The sequence below is a fragment of the Pelmatolapia mariae genome, linkage group LG18 (assembly GCF_036321145.2).
Source record: "Pelmatolapia mariae isolate MD_Pm_ZW linkage group LG18, Pm_UMD_F_2, whole genome shotgun sequence".
NCBI lineage: Eukaryota > Metazoa > Chordata > Actinopteri > Cichliformes > Cichlidae > Pelmatolapia > Pelmatolapia mariae.
In genome coordinates, this window is record NC_086243.1 from 29,573,781 (window position 1) to 29,592,663 (window position 18,883).

At 38.1% G+C, this 18,883-nt stretch overlaps 1 protein-coding gene across 1 annotated transcript in view; it reads right to left on the minus strand.

The window, feature by feature from the left end:
• Nucleotides 1-400: 400 nt before the first annotated feature.
• Nucleotides 401-18,883, minus strand: part of LOC134616666 (receptor-type tyrosine-protein phosphatase N2-like) — a 218,249-nt gene continuing 199,766 nt past the window's right edge. The window contains exons 21-23 of the mRNA XM_063461604.1: nucleotides 12,564-12,628; nucleotides 5,533-5,606; nucleotides 401-3,222 (exon numbers count right to left, since the gene is read on the minus strand). Coding sequence (XP_063317674.1) covers nucleotides 3,151-3,222; nucleotides 5,533-5,606; nucleotides 12,564-12,628 — 211 coding nt within the window. The 3' untranslated portion in view covers nucleotides 401-3,150. The remainder of the gene's footprint in view (nucleotides 3,223-5,532; nucleotides 5,607-12,563; nucleotides 12,629-18,883) is intronic.

Genomic DNA, 18,883 nt, shown 5'->3' on the forward strand with positions numbered 1-18,883 from the left:
CCGATAATAATAATCGAGTGATGGACAAAATACCACACTTCACATGAACTTTTTCATACCTTTTTGCAGAAATAGATGTTTTTCTTTTTGTGCAGTGTCAAGCAATATAAACCCACTGCAAAAACGTTTTCATTGCACCTTCTCGTATATTAGGTGTTAGTTTTGCTCAAATATCTCACCTGAGGAGAAAAAAATGTAAATGCTGAATGTCAACCTTGAACGCCATCCACTGCAGGACATCACTTTGTGTGCACATACCTAAGGTACCTGATTTAAAATGCAGCTGGTGTTTGCAGCTCTATAAAACATGTTTTACTGCTCACCCCGATGGTAAAAATTATTGTGTATAATTATGTCAGAAAAGGATAAAAAGACCACAGTCACAAGTCGGGATTGCATTACAATACTGCATCGACAACTAGACTTTATTCACAAGTTGTTTACACCAATAGAACAAAATATCTTCTGTTGTGTTTTGGGGTTTATGTACAGTTTTAATGCAACAGACCAGCCATCTATTCATACTTGATGGTGTGTGAGAAAGAAAGAACAGCAACAGGGAAACTGATTGAGTATCATCATTGCAAAATAAACAAATAAAAATAAAAGCCCATTATAATAAGCTTGATTCAAATATAGCAGAATAATATCATTTAAAGTGAATGCCAGTTCACTTAATTCCACATTTTTATAATATACCTGACAGTATCCTAAAAAAGGGAGCGAAACAATCTCATTTCACATTGAACACATTATTAAAAGCAGCATTTCTCGTAGCACGTTTCAATTTTGTGATGGAAAAATGTAGACCAGCTTGCTGCAGTGTTACATCATATTGTTACTGCACCCGTTTCAGCCCGCTTTAACTATGATCTGCACAGTTTAGAGAAGATAATCCTTGGCTTTTGTACTTTAAGGTCCTTGGAGCATCTTGTTTAATAAAGAGTCTAACACAAAGTTAATAGATACATCAGCAGTTGGCTGGTTGCTTGCAGAGGTTTGTAAAGGTCATTTTGAGGCAAGGAGAAAATTACAGCACACATTTGTTGAATAGTCATGCATTAGCAGCATAGTGTATGCAATTCATGTCATCGGTGATTTATAAACAGAAGTAGAATTAACTGAATGAAACATTTCAAACTGTCAACCAATTGATTTTGCACGAGCTGGTTTCCCAAAGCCATCTTTAATAATCAGTGTCTTAACTTCAGGCTATTTAGTAGTGGCTTTTGTCTAGCTAAAACTGAAAATGAGCTGACGATCCCAGGACATTCTGTTCAGAAGCCAGCAAAAATAATGATCTCTGAACTTGTCTGTAACTGGTGGTGAGGCCTTTTCTTGAGAGGCGTGATACTGAAATAAACCTACATACATGGGCTAAAACATAAAAAATAAGAGTTAATGCTGACTGTGCTCTTTTTATTTACAGCAGTACATAAAACATGTTAATTTTAGAATGGTGTTGGGAAAACCAGCTGAGGCGTGTCACTGCAAACTAATTTCCATTGCAATACAGATTTCACTACTGTACATGTACAAATCATCCATTAATGCTACATTAAGAACCTACTATTCAGAAGCAAAGCTATTCCTTTTGGCATGACAATACTTGTCAGAAACATTAACATTTAAAATGACTCCACTCCAGCATTTTGAACTTATAGTTATTTGAAGTAGGAACTTGTGAGAGGACTCTCACAAGTTCCACTTTTGGCCGAACAGAAACTTCCTGCTCCGGCAGAATGTTCTTCAATGTTTATCGCAGCGATTTTCATTTAGCACAGGCACAGCTAATCTTTAATCCGCAGGTTAATCCACTAGAATGAGGCCATTTTAAAATGAAGCATTACTCCTTATCCTCGTGGCTTTTACCAGTCCATCTACTGAATGTTTATTTTTTTTGTTAAGGCAGACATGAGTGTAACTTCACTGACAAGCCACAACATTGTTTTTCCACAAGAAAGAACAATTCAGGTAGAAGAAACACAAAATTGCTTCAACAAAGATGAAGCAAAATCATTTGACCATATTTCCAGTATTAGCACGTTTTTGTTCAACTAAGACAGTAACCAATAATGTGTTATTTTTTGGGTTTCCCTGCTTATTTTTACAAAAGCAAGGCTTCGTGAGAGATGGAATCACTCGTGTTTTGCCTAATATCTACCGTACTGACCAACACTACGTGCTGATGAGTTACAGCATACTGTGACACACTAGCATACTGCATCAAAACATATCAAAAAGCATGGCATTAAATATCAGACACAATATGTGATGATCTGCGTCACACATGCACCCACTCAGAGACCAATCAGTGGCATCAATTCAGTAAAACTCTCAGGTTTGGCAACTGGCCACATTGAACATTGCCGAGAAAATCAGAATGAGATATACGATTACATTTTGAGCCATCTTATTTTGATCATTGCCAGCTGATGCCAATGACATCAATGTTCATCTATAAACAAAAATTATGATAATTAGACACTTAACAGAATACAGATGACTTTGAAAATCGATTAAAAGGCGTTTAAATGCGGCGAAATGTTACTTTGGAAAACAGGCTGCTTGGATCATCACAACAGAAGGAAGGTCTGTCTATGTACAGGATAGTTTCAATGGTTTCCTGGCACAACGTTGACTGAGATCGAATGGGAGATGTTAAGAAGTGCAAGGAACGGCCGCACATGGAAGGGAGAGGGGTCACAAGGAGGAAAGACGAGACATGCGGAAATGAGAAAATGGGATAAAAGATGAGAAAAAAACATCTGATGACAAGATAGGGTGAGAAATAGGAAATTTGACTGCAGGAAATAATAGGAGCGATAAATGGTAAAAACATGGGTAAATATTAGACATGAAAAGGGCATGGGAGTAGCAAGGAGTGTGAAAACAAAATGAAAGTAGAAGACAATGGAGAGAGGAGTAAAATGAAGAAGGAGTGGAGAAAATGAAGAAAGGCAGACAGGAAAACACAGATTAAGTGAAGTGTCAGAAGGAGGAGAAACAAGAGTCGGAAATGACAGATGAGAAGCACGAGAGGGGAAAGAACATAAATAACAGGGTAAAAGATTTAGGAGACGGGAGAAAGACAAAATAGGAAACAATATAGGGGACGATCCTTGGGATGAGGAGTAGAGGTGTTGTTTTCTACTGTGGAAGAGCTTTCAGGATGGCATTCACCTCCTCAGCAACGGCTGTCAATGCGAACTCAAACTGATCCTGCAGACAGACAAAAAAGAGAAAGAAAGTTAAAAGTTTATACATGCAAGAACAAAAAGATTACTAAGTGTTTGATTTCAGCGATACATGCTACTCTGCATTTACCCTTCAAAAATCCTTAATATTGCATCAGTTTGCGGAGATTATGATGCTGAACAAAATGTGGAAGTACCCAACGTTTATTTCCCACAGACCTTTTTGTCTGTGATCATAGAAAAGCCTGTGAAAAAAATCCCACTGGCTTTGTGGCAAAAGGAGACTAGCTTCATGGCCGTGAAGTTTAGATGGCCATGGTTATCTTATGTTAGAGAACTGTTATGTTGTTTTGAAATACTTATTTATACTCTTACGTGATCAAAACATGACTGACCTATGAGTACTTTATCCTCACAGTAAGAAGTAGATTAAAGGCACAAACAGCAGATCAAATTCAGAAATGAAATCAGAGTGCTGAGGCTGGGTCTCCTGACCACAAAGGGAATCAATGTGTGAGGAGTGCAGCGAGAGTGCTGTGACAGCAGTTCAGTCAGGATACATGCTTTAATAAAACCTGGATCAATACCATGGATGTTTTACACACATCCTGGGTTTCCTTTCTAATTAAGTTCACAGATCAGCCGGTAATTGTTTCCAGACCAGCCGGAGTCATTCAGTGTACAGTGTGATGACGATATACTTGGTTGTAGGTCTCTGAGGCAGTGAACAAATGTAATTTAGAATATGAGTCTTTTGAATAATTTGTTTGAGGATTTTTTTCCCCAAAAAATACTTACAAAACTTTATTCCCTTTATTCCCTAAACTTCCCTAAACACTTAACCAAAATGGAATGGAGCCACCTTTTTTGCAAATTTTTATTCTCAATCATTCACTTCATATAACCAGAAAGCCTCCACTAGAAGTTCTGATTAGGACAACCTGGGACAATTTAAGCGCAGGTTATCAGCACCTATTTGAACTCTATACATATTCCTCTGTGATTTGACCTGATTTTCCCATAATCCCTTTCAGAAATCGATTCATCTCAGCTGAAGCAGTGGAGCCAGTCCCCAAAACTCTCAAATCTAGTCTCTCTCACAATAGGGCATAGAGATTATCATCTCAGCAAAGACTTTCAGACAAAGTGAAGTTTTGATGGGAGTGTGATCGATTGTTAGAAAGACAGTTCTGGGGCATTAAGGCGATCTAAGAATGTCAAGTTGACATTTTGAGTTTACCATGGCAATCCTTCGTGTAACCTTTCTACCCAAATTCATGTGACACCACAGATGGATTGTTCGTTTTTTTGATAGAGAAGCTGAGAATGACCTTACTTACATTTTATGCTGATGGAAAAAAAGTAGCCTTCCACAGTAGCAACCGTAAATGTAATTACTGCAAATCAGCCTGTATATGCAAAACATTCTCACTGTCATTCTTGGATACTTAGTCAAGACTTAGCGTCACATTTTAATGCATTAAGTGATGCTTTGGTTTCGATTTCCAACATGCAGTATAGTGGAGCTGCTCATGTTGTAGATTAGCATCTTTATGGGTCACACAGTGGTGCACATCTAAGTCACTGGGTTTTCTGTGTCATGTGGGATCATTATTTTTTGATCTTACTAAATATTCTCATACTCATTCATTCTTGTTAGGTTTAGGTTTGATTAAGTAACAGAAAATACTACATACTTGTATATAAAATACTACATGTATAAAAGGTTTATGATCACAGTGATACTCCTGTGTTAGAAGATGTTTTCCAACATCCAATATGCTTTTTGTTTACTTTTCATTACAAACAGTACAAATAACCATAAAAGGAACACACCGTTCAAAGTGTGTTGCATAAGTTCATTGTGAACATCTTTCATGGATGCACCAAGATTTGAAACAGCTAAATATTATAGCGTCTGACTCATTCCAATGTAGCTGAAGCAAGATCCATCCATCACAACTTATTATATTCCACCATATAATTTGACTGCTGGTACAAAAGCAAAATAATACAGACAAATCTGAGAAAAGCTTTAAATGTTTTTTTGATACTTTAATGTTCCTGATGATGCACTGTGTGAGAAGTGCTGTTCATGCACTAGTGTGCAGTCACTAGCATACATTTTAAATCTAATAAATATATATTTTTTCTGCTCATATACATCTTGTTCCTTGATAAATGTTGGCGAAGGTCCTTTCTCCTTCAAGGACCTGCACTTTTATTCATATTTGAGGATTTGTTGAAGTTTGTGAAATTAATATAATATTAGTTCACACTGTTCCACAAATCAAACAAAATCTGCACAAACAAACAGGATTCAGGTGTGTGTTACCTTAGTCTGAACCATTCCTGGCCTCTGGTCCCGCAGGTGCTCCAGAGTCGCTGCGATATCAATCTCCTTGGCACCTGCCATGCACACACGCACACACACACACACACACACACACACACACACACACACACACACACACACACACACAAAATGATGTTGGATTGTGTTCAAGGCACCACCAAGATAATCCAGCTAACATCACTCAATCTGGTCTTTTAAACCAACTCCCATTAGAACAGCAAAGGCGATTACATTCATCCTCTTAGCACAAACACACACACACCCTGACTCTAGAAAACAGTGATGGTCTTTAGTTGAAATGAAAAAAAGATGAAGAGGGCAAAGGAGCTGGTGCAGAGGACTTTGTGAGGGAAATCACAGGAACACATGTTTGCTACATTTTCTAAAGAAACCTGAGTCAATCTGAAAGCTCCTTGTTAGTCTTTGGTTGTTCTTAGCCTTTCATGAAGGTTGCCCAGCAGAGCTCTATCAGCCACTGCCAAAAGCTGACGTGTGTTTGCCTGTGTGTGTATTGCCCGTCAGTCTGTCTGTATGCCAGACTGGGATAATGTCCCACAGCTGACAAAAGTGTGGCTGGCTGCAGTCAGCTCAATGACCTCAGGCCAAATGCTGGTCAGATTACCAGACACTGTGATACATTACAAACATATTATAATCCTTTTAGAGTCAAACACAAAGAGGCATATACGTATCTGACGTGTATAATCTTATGTGACCATAATTGAAAAACTGGATTTCTCCAATTTCAGCACTTAAGCCTTAATAAGCCAATTCTAGCCTTTATAGACAAAAGTCTTTCACGTCTTGGAAAAGTAACAATAAAAACGACAGTTTGAATGTTTTCTTTTTAAATTTGTCTTAATAGTGTTTTTAGTTAAGCACTACTTAGACCAGCTACTTGGAATTGATTGGATCAATAAATAATACAATATTACAATTAACAAGACTTGATTTAAAAAATGGTTTGCTTCTGTTTCTCAGTGTGGCAATGGACAAAACGATGGGGTCACAACTTTTAATCCTTCAGTTCAGGTGTTTTCAGTCCCACTGCCACAGGTGAACAAAATCAAGCCATACAAATGTTTGTGAAAGAACTGGTTGTTTTAAAGAGCAATCCAAGGGTAACAGCAATCTACCGGTGCAACACGTCAGTTTGTGCACTTTCTCCCTCCAAATATTGCACAAACAACTAAGTTTTACTACAGTTAATGCTACTATTAAAGTGACATCAACATCAAGTTAATGCATAAAAGTTGCCAGTGCTTTGCAGAGTTTGAAACCTTCTCTGACATCAACATCAGCACAAAAATTGTGTGCCCAGAGCTTCAATGGGATGAGTTTCCATGTCCGAGCAGCTGCTGCAGGCATACTTATTGTCCACAAACTGCATTAAATGAAGTTTCTAGAATGTCTTTTTTATCGCCACTATGAAATATTTTTGCTGTTATTTATGAATTTTATTTTTTCTGTCTGTCCAAAATACATCACTAAGGTTACGTTTACCTTTAAATACAATAATCTTCCTCAGTATATCAAATACTTGAGTACTACTACTAATAGTTTCAGCTTGTATGACCCATCTGCTACTCAGTTTACTTAATATTGCTGTTGGACTGTGTGGCATGAAAATTGTGTAAAATTTGGGATGAAAACAAACAAAGGTAAGAAGAATCCATTCAGAAGCCCAGATAATACTTTGTAAAAATGCTAGCAAAAAAAAAAAAAAACCCAAAAGGATATTAAAACATATATTTTTCCAGAAAAATCTCTATTATATGTTAATGTAGCTTTTTAAATACCATTTCTGTCTAACACCATTATCTGCTGGCATACAAATAAAGTGTAAGCTACTTTTAAAAGACTCATTGTACTTATAACGGTCTTACGCCCGCCCTGTGATGTCAACGGAGCATAACCAAAAATTGCAGGTACCCACGCATTAATTGAGAAAAGAAGCAAAGAGACATAAAACACAAGAGATGATTCATAAAGTCAGAGGGAAAAATAGATGTTAAGGGGGGGAGGAAGACATGTCGCAGAAATAGAGAAATTGTTCTGGGAGAGAAAAGGGACAAGAGAGAGAGGTGGGAGCAACAATTAAATTCAGAAAGAACAAAAGACAGAAAAAACATTTAATTTGTTTTCTGTCCTTCCGTTTCTCTCCCCCACCTTCTCCTCCTCTATCCAAATTCTGAGGAAACAAAAAGTGCAAGAATTACTTTTTTCTTGTTGTGACACATAATAACACTCCTTTTTCTTGCCTGCATGAAGAGGAAAATGAATGGTGGGAGAACCGCTCATTCACACCATTTTCTCTTTCTGTTTCACAGGTTTTGTGAGCTTTTTTCCTCCCTTTTCACAACACAATAGACTCCCTTCTAGCCAGAAAAGCTGCAGCAGACTACTCACTGCTTTAGTTTTTCTTTTTTGAGAGGAAGGACTTAACAAACCAAGGGCTATTGTGCAGATTCTGATAAAACTCAAAATGGATGGTATTAAGAAAAAAGGCCTAATTCGGGCTTTCCCTTGAAGGAGATGGTGGAAGCATGAAAAAAGCGGGACTAGTATAAAAACCTCTGCCTCATTTTGAGATTCCCTCTTCTGTAAGACCGCTTTGGGGTGGAGGTCGAGGAGTAGGACTTAGGAGGGTAGAGGGGGGTGTGCTATAGATGAGGAGAAGGAGGAGAGAAAGCCTGGAAAAAAAAAGAAAAAGAAAGAAAGACACGCAGCCCTTGAGGAGGCCACGAAAACCCCAAAGCCGAGGGCTGGGTTGACCAGCTGGACCTGAAGAAAAAAAATGCAGAAAGAAATGGTGCAATGCTGAAAAGCTCTCTGGTATTCACTGTGTTTTGATAGATTCTTAAGATGAAGAGAAAGGTGATGGGTGGTGGTTAGAAACAGGAGAGAAGTGAGGGCGCATTTTGGAGAAGTTGAAGGGAAAAAAAAAACGTGAGAACCACCTCAACCCTGCTACATCGCTATAATTCTTGAGGAAATTTGCAATTCCTTGGGAAAAAACTTTTGGAATCTATTAGGAAAGAGGGGGAGGAGGAGGAGGAGGAGGGAGTGTGAAGGAAACTGGGGTTATTCTGTCTCTGAGAGGATGGAAGAAGAGGAGGAGGCAGTGAGAAATGCCTTTGATCAGGATGGAGAAAACCTGCAAACCCAAAGGCTTTAAGGTTCTCAGGACAAAAAAGGAGGAAAGCAGAGCTGAGAAAGTGATGTGCGAGAGGGAAAGTAGGTTTTTCAGGTATTTCGTTTTATATACAAACCTATATTATCGTCTTTTCAACAGAGCACTTTAAGCCTAGACTTTACAATCATCTGTTTAATCCTTAAGCACTTGCAAACATACAGTGGCTTAAATTGAAGAAGACAAATCTTATAATCTACAGACATCAGCCAGGTCAAATCTTTTAAAACTTTATTTGAGATGATACGTTTTTGTAGATGATTGTTACTTTTCACTGTTACAAAGCAATGGCAGCACCTTTAATTTTATACATTAGTATTTGTTGCCTGCGATTTTGTATAATTTAGTTAGTTAATTTTGGTAATGAGCACGTTTCCAGTTTAACTAATTGTAGACACACGTACAATGTAAAATGAGGATAAGTAGGGGATAAGTACATCATAAAGAAATAGCATACAAGCAAAAGCCAAAGCAAAACTCCTAATTAAAGCTGCAATAATTGATTTAATTATAACTTCATAGCAAAACTAATGTATGAGCATTAGCTCCGTCTTGGTCTCAACCAAATTCGGAGGAAAATATCTGCATGCTACAACTGAAACTTTGCCTTTTTGTTATGCAGTTATCTGGGTGATGAATACAGAGAGTAAACCAAAGAGGTTACAACCATTGGCTGGAAGACCAAAGCACTAAACTCATGAGTTAATACTCTGTTTGGCCTTTTTAGGCACCCGTTTCATGTTAGTCTTTTCCAGATGAATAACTTTAACTACTCTGCACATTAAAAACTTCATTTTATGCGCTATGGTGCACTGTAGTTTATGAAAATCTAACATGTTAGAAGACGATCATGTGGTTTGTATATGGGATATAAACACCTAGGATATGGTAAAGCAGTACTACAGTATGTATACTGGAATAAAAAAATATAAGTACTCAAGTGAACATACCTCAAATTTGTCCCAAAAAGATAAAGTACGGAGCAAAGAAATGTATCTTTTTAAATGAGCAAATTTAAAGATAATAGTGACAGACTGGTCGGTTGGCACAGCTCAGACCAAGTGAGAGTTTTCTAACTTTACTTCTGCTGATTTTCATGTTTTACCTCAAGGGATGACACGCTCCTGTATTGGTTCAGCAGATTTCACAACTCCCCCAGTTTATGAAACATCTTCAGAGGCAATAAAAGAAAGTAAAAACATAAAGTGCTGTCAAAATCTTATTTTTCTGCCAACATAAACACTCTACCTAACACAGATTTCACGCCGTTTTATCGAAAATGAAATCCACTTTGATCCTCACAATAAAACCTCTCTAGCATTTTCTGACCACGGTCCGATTACATCACTCAAAGAAAAGATGATTTTCTTTTGAAAAAGATAAAAAATATTTTGTTTATTAATATCTCAGTGAGGACGGGAAGGGTTAGGCCTCGTTTGAGAATGGGCCTTTATCAGGCTTATTCCCAAAGTGGAGCAAACAAACACGAAGAGCCTTAATAAACGTGAAGCTTTACCAGCTTGAAACAGCTGGGTGATGAACGGATGTGATGATACTTTCATGTAGGAGACTATGGTTCTACTCCTGCTTGTGCTCATTATTCATTTTTTATTTTTTAATTTGGTTTTCAATAATTTTTAAGATGTGCTGCAACAAAAAACATTTTCAATCTCAATTGCTAATTTGCTTTTTAGAACAAATTAATGAAGAATGTGTGTTTTTTAATGACTCATGCTTTTACAATTTATCAGGGGTTAAGGCTATAAATTATTAAAAGCTTTGAGTCACTTTCGGTGACAGGTAGGCGTCACCTAAATACTGTACCTGTCTGTTAGGCTTCATCTGACCTGGTTCAAGTGTTGACTGTGTTTGTGCAGCTGGATTTTAAGTATGTTTTCAAGTATGTTTTTTAGCACCATCTGTGTGATGCATTCACACAGCGCATGGATGCACGTTGCATTCCAAGCTAGTTAGCTTGGAAAGGTCAAAGGTCACAAAGCTAAAGTTGAGATCAGTCCAGACTGATTGGAGAAGGTTTCATAGCTATGGTAATCCATTATATACCAGCTAATAATAATAGAATAAAATGAACCTACATTGTATTTAAGTTGTAAAATCTAATGGCAGCCAAGGACAACTTTTTGCATGTTTCACATCCTCATATATATTTTCAGCGTAGTGTTAATGGAAACTTTTGACCCACAGCTAATGTGTTAATTCGATGTCAAGCAGGAAAATGCTCATTGCTCTAATTTGCTGCCACAGCAGCCTCAGCTACACTTCACATCGTTTGAAATCTCCGCCTTTACTCCGCAAAGAAAACAAAACAGTTTTCATTAGTTTTCTCTGCTGATATCTACATACTCTCCTTGCTGTCCGTCAAAAAATACATTTTGTTTAAAAATATCCAAGGCAAAAGTTACTTGTTATGAGATGAATTAATTTCATGTTGCTTCAATGGCCCATTAGGTTTTTATAGACAAGTTTGGAATGGGAAGGATTTGGGAAGGAGATAAAAGGACACGGAGGACTCTCCCCCTCGCATCCACCAACTCCCACCCATTCCTCCCTGGCCCCTTGGTGCTTGGGAGGGGCCCCAATCACAGTGTGACAGCCTGGGAAACGGCCACCGAAGCCCAAACTGACCCTTTGATCTGGAATTAAAGACCCAGGAGCTCGTTCTGCTACAGCAGCACCACCACAGGACAAACACACACTTCCAAAGAAAGATACGCACACATACACACAAATGTCCAATCAGTGGAAGCTTGGATTGATCACCTTCTGTCTTTACATCGTGTAACCAAAACATGAGGAATCAATTTTTAGAAAGACTTTACTGACACACACTAAACATCTGCCTTATTAACATTATCTGCCTTTTCAAAGTTGTTCTAACATGAAGCCCACAATTAGAGACTTTTAATTTGAAAGACATGAAGAGACTAGTCAGATGTGTAATTACAGGCTCAGGCTTATAAACAAATCGAACCACATGAATGGAGGAAGTAAAAGGAAGTTGGTTTGTTAAAAATAAATCAAAACATTTTGTAAATAAAATACAATCCACGTGAACTTCAGTAAAGGAGACTTCACTTAACATGATATCAAGAACCGTCACTGCCCCTTAAAATATTCAGTCTCTTACATAATTACTCGCTGTGTTATTATATCATACTGTAATTATAGTAATTATCAAGCACTTATAATGTGCTTAAAATGCACTGGCTGTGAGTCCTGATGGCACTTCAAATAAACAATTCATGGTCAGTTCAGGTTAATTACCAACAGCTTGCACAGTAATTTTACGTCTCCACTCCTTTTTAGCTCGTTTCTGTCACCATGTCATGAAAATCACACTTGCTCTCTGTCTGGATTTTACCGAGTTTAACTGTGTTTTGTTGGCGAGACAGGAGAAAAACAAGCTGCAGCGTGGTGCCAGAGCAGCGGAGCATCCACTGAGATAATGAAACAGATATTCATTTGCAGTAATTAAGCAAAAGCTAATAAAAAATAACTAATAATATATTTTAAAAATCAGCTTGTTTTCTCTGGCTCAGAGGCAGAAAGTAACAGTGATCGAGTGTGCTAATGGAAAATGTCATTGTTCATAGCTACTCATCACTGTAATGATCTAATTAAATGTCATTATTTTCAATGCAATCATCCAACTTTGCAAAAAGCAATAACTTTGATGATAGCGGGAATAATTTGACAGCCGTGCTTTTTATTTCTCCAGTCAGAACAGGGAGGGCAAACTGCGCACCTTCTCCACACTGGGGAAAAGGAAGGGCGAGGTGGGATAGGGAACACCTACCTTTAGCCATCTTGTTGAGGACCATGTCGATCAGGATGTAGGTCCCAGTTCTTCCAGCACCATCACTGCTCAGGTGGATGAGAGACAGAGTAGGATATGAGGGAGAGAGAGAAAAAGGGAGAATGCAAGAGGATGAGAGACAGACGGAGAAGCATTAATTAAATTTGTCTGATAACGTCATATCGTCGCTTATCGCCAATTAAGCAATTTTCTAAATCCTGTCACTTGATGTTTTTAATTATACTTCTACATTAATTTCCATAATGTTCATTTACATTATTACTCTGTTGCTATATGATGTCATACGTATATGGATGTGGAAAATGCACAAAGTGTAACATTAATACGAGTGAATAAAATGAATAAAAATCTTTTACAGGTACAGTAAATGTTCCTGTTAATGCCCAAAAAGCAATACTGCATTATATCAGTTATGTACTGAATTAGGTAAAAATGTGAGCGGCTGAGTGTGAGAGAGTGCTGATTAGAGATAATTACACAGCGCATTATCACGATCAGCTCTTCCACCATGTCGACTTCTTCAAGTTCAGACAAGGAGGACTAAATGTTCTTTCAGTGTCTCATACGATTTTAAATAACATCATATAACCCAGGAAAAAATATTACACTGAAATGTTTATAGCATAAGATCACTTGGCAGGACTGCTGGCAAGCTTGCAAAGCCGAGTAACACCTTCAGGTTTACAGTTGCTATATTTATTTTGTATCCTCTGCCATGTTCATGTTATTGTCTTTCTTTGTTTTTCCTCTGGAGTGAAGACATACGCGACCCAACTCCAGTGTTAAGCAAGCGAGCATCAATCAGAAAGATTTAATACGTCGAGGTTTACGAGTCTTCTAATGCCATTTCAAGGGGATAAGCAACTTCAAACGTGTGCAATTATGGAAACGAGAGACTGAGAGGTTCTTTTTAAAACATCAAAAATGTAAACCTGTTTTTAGAGACATAGGAGCAAATGTATGTTCGTCTATTCTGAAATAAACAAACTGAACACAGTGTGCAGAGACTGAATTACGCTCTGCTTTGTATGTGGAGGGAATATTTTCTATCCAAGATTTATTTCAAGTGTTGAAAATTGATGTCTGCACCCCTACCAGTCTATTTCATGCGCTGGTGTGTGCGCGTGTATGTGTGTGTGTGTGTGCATGCTGGCATGGGTCCATACTTTCTGAATATTTCATTTTCACTGGGACCTTTGTTATTTTCTGCAGTAATTGAGAAGTGCCACTGCAGCCTGCGAGTGTGTATGTGCCTATTCTACAGAGATACTCTGATCTTACACACTAGATTTGCACGTGTTCATGTGTGTGTTATACAGGTTATTACGGTGTGATTATAGCTCTATCGTATCACTGCAACTTGCCAGGATCATTACAAAGTGATCAAAGATATGTGATGTGTGTGTGCGTGTCAGCACACGCCTGAGGGCTGTGAGTAAACATGTCAAGATGTCTGCTGCCTTCTCTGACTCTGTTTAAAGTGATAGACACGGAAAGAGGCAAGGAGGAAGGGAAAGAGAAAGATGAGATAGAAAAATACACAGTGGATGGAAAAAAGAGAGAACGCTGCTGCGTGATTATTGAATTTCTGCATCTGCGCTCTTCAGTGTGCTCACTCCTCACTCTGACTGCTTCACTCTGCCCTCTGTATGCATTACAGTGATAAATGGCTGTGCACAGTTGGCTTTGACAAAATCATTTGGAGGCTCTAAGTGAAAGTCTCTACAGCATGAACATCAAAGTTTATCAGTCTCTATATTATCGCAGCCTTAAATATGTTTGGCCGCTTGAGTTTAGGAATGTACTTGGACCGGTCCAAATCGAGGTTAGAATCTTGTCTTCATAAGCATCTAAATGCATTCGAAGTGCATTAATCACTGGAAAACTGCACTGCCACTCAAACCTTACCACCCAGAAAATATCCAGCATAAAAAGCGTTAGCTCTCCAACTGTAAGAAATATGGATACCCCAGCTTTCCACCCAGATTTTCTCCTCCTGCTGAATAGATGATCCGCTTTAACGCTTGCTTTTATTAAAACTTTCGGCATCTCTGAAGAACATTTTTAATTCGTGGTACCTCTAAAATCTGGCATTACAGAAACTCTCAAAATGAGTACATAATCAATGCAAACTTCACTTTGATCTTTTTATTATGATCTCTTTTTATAAAGGCACTTTTCTAAATACACTTAGTGCTTCACACTGGGAAACAAACCCATAACATGCAGATTTTAATAAAGCAGAGAAATGTTTATCGTTTTCTTGTCAGTTTCAAAAACTGAAGTTCAAAAAAATGCAATATTTCCTTTCCTTTCATTAAAGTTGATTCAGCACATCATATACTAAAGGAGGTAACAAAGGAGACTTTGAAGCACCTTTCCTCTGTATTTAGGGAATTCAATCCACTCTTATTATGGCTGCCACACAGATACCTATGGGTCACTTCACTTAGTGAGGAGGCTTCTTAAGTAAAACTGTTGATCTGTGCAATTTCCAATAATCAGTCGGTTTGGCAACAGGTCTGAAACCAAAACTTGTGCACTGCATAGAAGAAATAAACTTCTATAATATAAGATGTAAATAAAGTCATGCCGGCTCCAAGAAATGTAAATTAATAAGTGCTTCAATATTTTTGTAGAGAGTCTGCTTCGTTTTCTTTCTCCTGCGTGGCTACAGCCACATTTAAAGTCTCCTGCTCTTTATATGTTGAGAACTTTTTAATGTAATGATTGATTGGACTTCTGGTGTCACTGTGAACTTTATAATTTCAGCAGGGAGGGGAAATCAATAAGCAGAAAGAATCCATATTTAAAAAAAACATTGCAGATTTTTTCCTGCTGTGCTGGTGTGAAACCTGTTTTTATCACATAAGTAAATTTCTCCTGCCAGTCAGCTCTGATGAAGACAGTTTGTCTGGATGCTGAGGTCAGAGATGTCGAGCAGCGTCGGTGCAGACTGGATGAATCAAACACTTCACCCACACATTTCACTTTTAATGTGAAGGGGTTTTTTTTCACTTAAATCACAGGGAAGATCTGACTTGTTACCTTCCCTACAATGTTTAAGATATTTACTCCCTTTGTTAGCATAGTCACATTGTTACATTTAGGCTCACTTGTGCTGCAACATGCAACACAATAATTATGTGTGCAATGGTTTTATCTATGCAAACTTTGAGATCATACTGACCAAAAATGAATAAACACCTCCAAGAGAAAACTGTGCTTCACATACTTCCGCCTACTGAGGATTTAAGTGATACCAAACTAACATGAAAACACTGCAACCTTAAAGCACATTAAAAAGTAAGGGAAGTTGCCCTTGTGTGTAACAAAGTTCATCTTGTTTTAAGCAGTGCAGGCGGTGACAGGCTGACTTGGTAAATTAAAAATACTGAAAAAAATTATTTTGTCTTTAATTGTGTTTGTAAGCACAAATTGTTATTTTCTTGTGTCAGCATCATTTTTAGACTAATGAATTTACCACCATAATTACAGTCAGGTCCATAAATATTGGGACATCGACACAATTCTAACATTTTTGGCTCTATACACAACCACAATGGATTCCAAATGAAACGAACAAGACATGCTTTAACTGCAGACTGTCAGCTTTTATTTGAGGGTATTTACATCCAAATCAGGTGAACGGTGTAGGAATTACAACAGTTTGCAAATGTGCCTCCCACTTCTTAAGGGACCAAAAGTAATGGGACAATTGGCTTCTCAGCTGTTCCATGGCCAGGTGTGTGTTATTCCCTTATTACCCCAATTACAATGAACAAATAAAAGGTCCAGAGTTCATTTCAAGTGTGCTGTTTGCTTTTTGAACCTGTTGCTGTCAACTGCCAGGATGAGATCCAAAGAGCTGTCACTACCAGTGAAGCAAGCCATCATTAGGCTGAAAAAACAAAACAAACCCATCAGAGAGATTGCAAAAACATCAGGCGTGGCCAAAACAACTGTTTAGAACATTCCCAAAAAGAAGGAACGCACTGGTGAGCTCAGCAACACCAAAAGACTAGGAAGACCACGGAACACAACTGTGGTGGATGACCAAAGAATCCTTTCCCTGGTGAAGAAAACACCCTTCACAACAGTTGGCCAGATCAAGAACACTCTCTAGGAGGCAGGTGTATGTGCGTCAGAGTCAACAATCAAGAGAAGACTCCACCAGTGTGAATACAGAGGGTTCACCACAAGATGTAAACCTTTGGTGAGCCCCAAAAACAGGCAGGCCAGATTAGAGTTTGCCAAACGACATCTGAAAAAGCCGTCGCAGTTCTGGAACAACATCCTATGGACAGATGAGACCAACATCAACTTGTACCAGAGTGATGGGAAGAGAAGAGTATGGAGAAGGAAAGGAACTGCTCATGATCCTAAGCATACCACCTCATCAGTGAAGCATTGTGGTGGAAGTGTCATGGCGTGGGCATGTATGGCTGCCAGTGGAACTTGTTCTCTTGTATTTATTGATGATGTGACTGCTGACAAAAGCAGCACAATGAATTCTGAAGTGTTTCGTGCAATATTATCTGCTCATATTCAGACAAATGCTTCAAAACTCATTGGACGGCGCTTCACAGTGCAGGTGGACAACGACCCAAAGCATACTGCAAAAGCAACCAAAGAGTTTTTGAAGGGAAAGAAGTGGACTGTTTTGCAATGGCCAAGTCAATCACCTGACCTGAATCCGATTGAGCATGTATTTCACTTGCTGAAGACAAAACTGAAGGGAAAATGCCCCAAGAACAAGCAGGAACTGAAGACTGTTGCAGTAGAGGCCTGGCAGAGCATCACCAGGGATGAAACCCGGCGTCTGGTGATGTCTGTGTTCCAGACTTCAGGCTGTGATTGACTGTAAAGGATTTGCAACCAAGTATTAAAAAATGAATGTTTGATTTATGGTTCTTATTCTGTCCCATTACTTTTGGTCCCTCAAGAAGTGGGAGGCACATTTGCAAACTGTTGTAATTCCTACACCGTTCACCTGATTTGGATGTAAATACCCTCAAATAAAAGCTGACACTCTGCAGTTAAAGCATGTCTTGTTCGTTTCATTTGGAATCCATTGTGGTGGTGTATAGAGCCAGAAATGTTAGAATTGTGTCGATGTCCCAATATTTATGGACCTGACTGTATGTTGCATATTAACTTCAAACAGGTTTTAATCCAGCCAAAACCATATCTTTTGGATTGTAAAAATAACTTCACAGTAAAAATAATGCAAAACAAAGCATTAGAAATATCTGTCCAATCTTGCATTAAAACTGTCCTTTTGAAAGCTGTGACTTGATCCTAAACACACGTGATACTCTCTGATGCAGATTTTGTCACTCTTTCAAACTGCCACACTGTGTGTACTTGTCCTACAAACCCTAATAGCAGCTTTTTGCATGTACTCGCTGCCCCTGCACATTTCTGCATACATGTTAAACTGAAGCTCATATGTCCCAAGAACACCGAACAGATTGATTCAGATTTTGTGAGTGCTCATATTTATTTCAGAAAGAGAATCAGACATGCACATGGCATAAGTGACATAACTATTTGTGTTTTGTGTTGTGATTTAAATTTCTTATTTTTACTACTGTCATAATTGCACTGCATAAAGTTTCTTTTTAGTTTTATTAGTTTACTGTAATGATATACATGTACAGTAAAATGGCACCACAGTGGCATTGTTGGGTGTGTTGGGAGGAGAATTAATCAAATTGTCAAAGGTTTTATTTCCATTATACAATAACATGTCATGCTAGCTTCTATATGTTTGTTACCACTAAGCCTTTAAAGCCTAAACCATAAAATAATTGCCAGAAAATTTAGCGTTTATTGTTCCTTCTGACAAAATAAAAAAATAATACATTAATTTGCATATAGGAGTTTTAATTTTTATCATATCTGCTGCATCAGGCATTTTTTTGTTGCAATTTCTTCCTTAAAAATGAATTGTGCCGTTTATTTCACATTGACTTTTACATCATTGTCTCAAACAATCGTGGATCAAATATGAAACACTTGGCTTTAAAGGACTAGGACTGGCCATTGTAATTCTTTATCATTCTGTTGCACTGAAAGCTACCTGAAAAGCTTGCAATTGATCTAAAACACCACTGTGACAGTACTGCAGGGAGTAGAAAGAGAACTCATATTTCAACCATGTTAGTTTCTCTTTAGTGGCTCCTTGGTAAATTCAGCATTGAATTTAAAATCCTTTTTCCTCGTCTTGAATTAGGCCCTATCATTTCTTAAGAACCTTATAGTATCATTTCATCTCAATAGAGCACTTCGCTCTC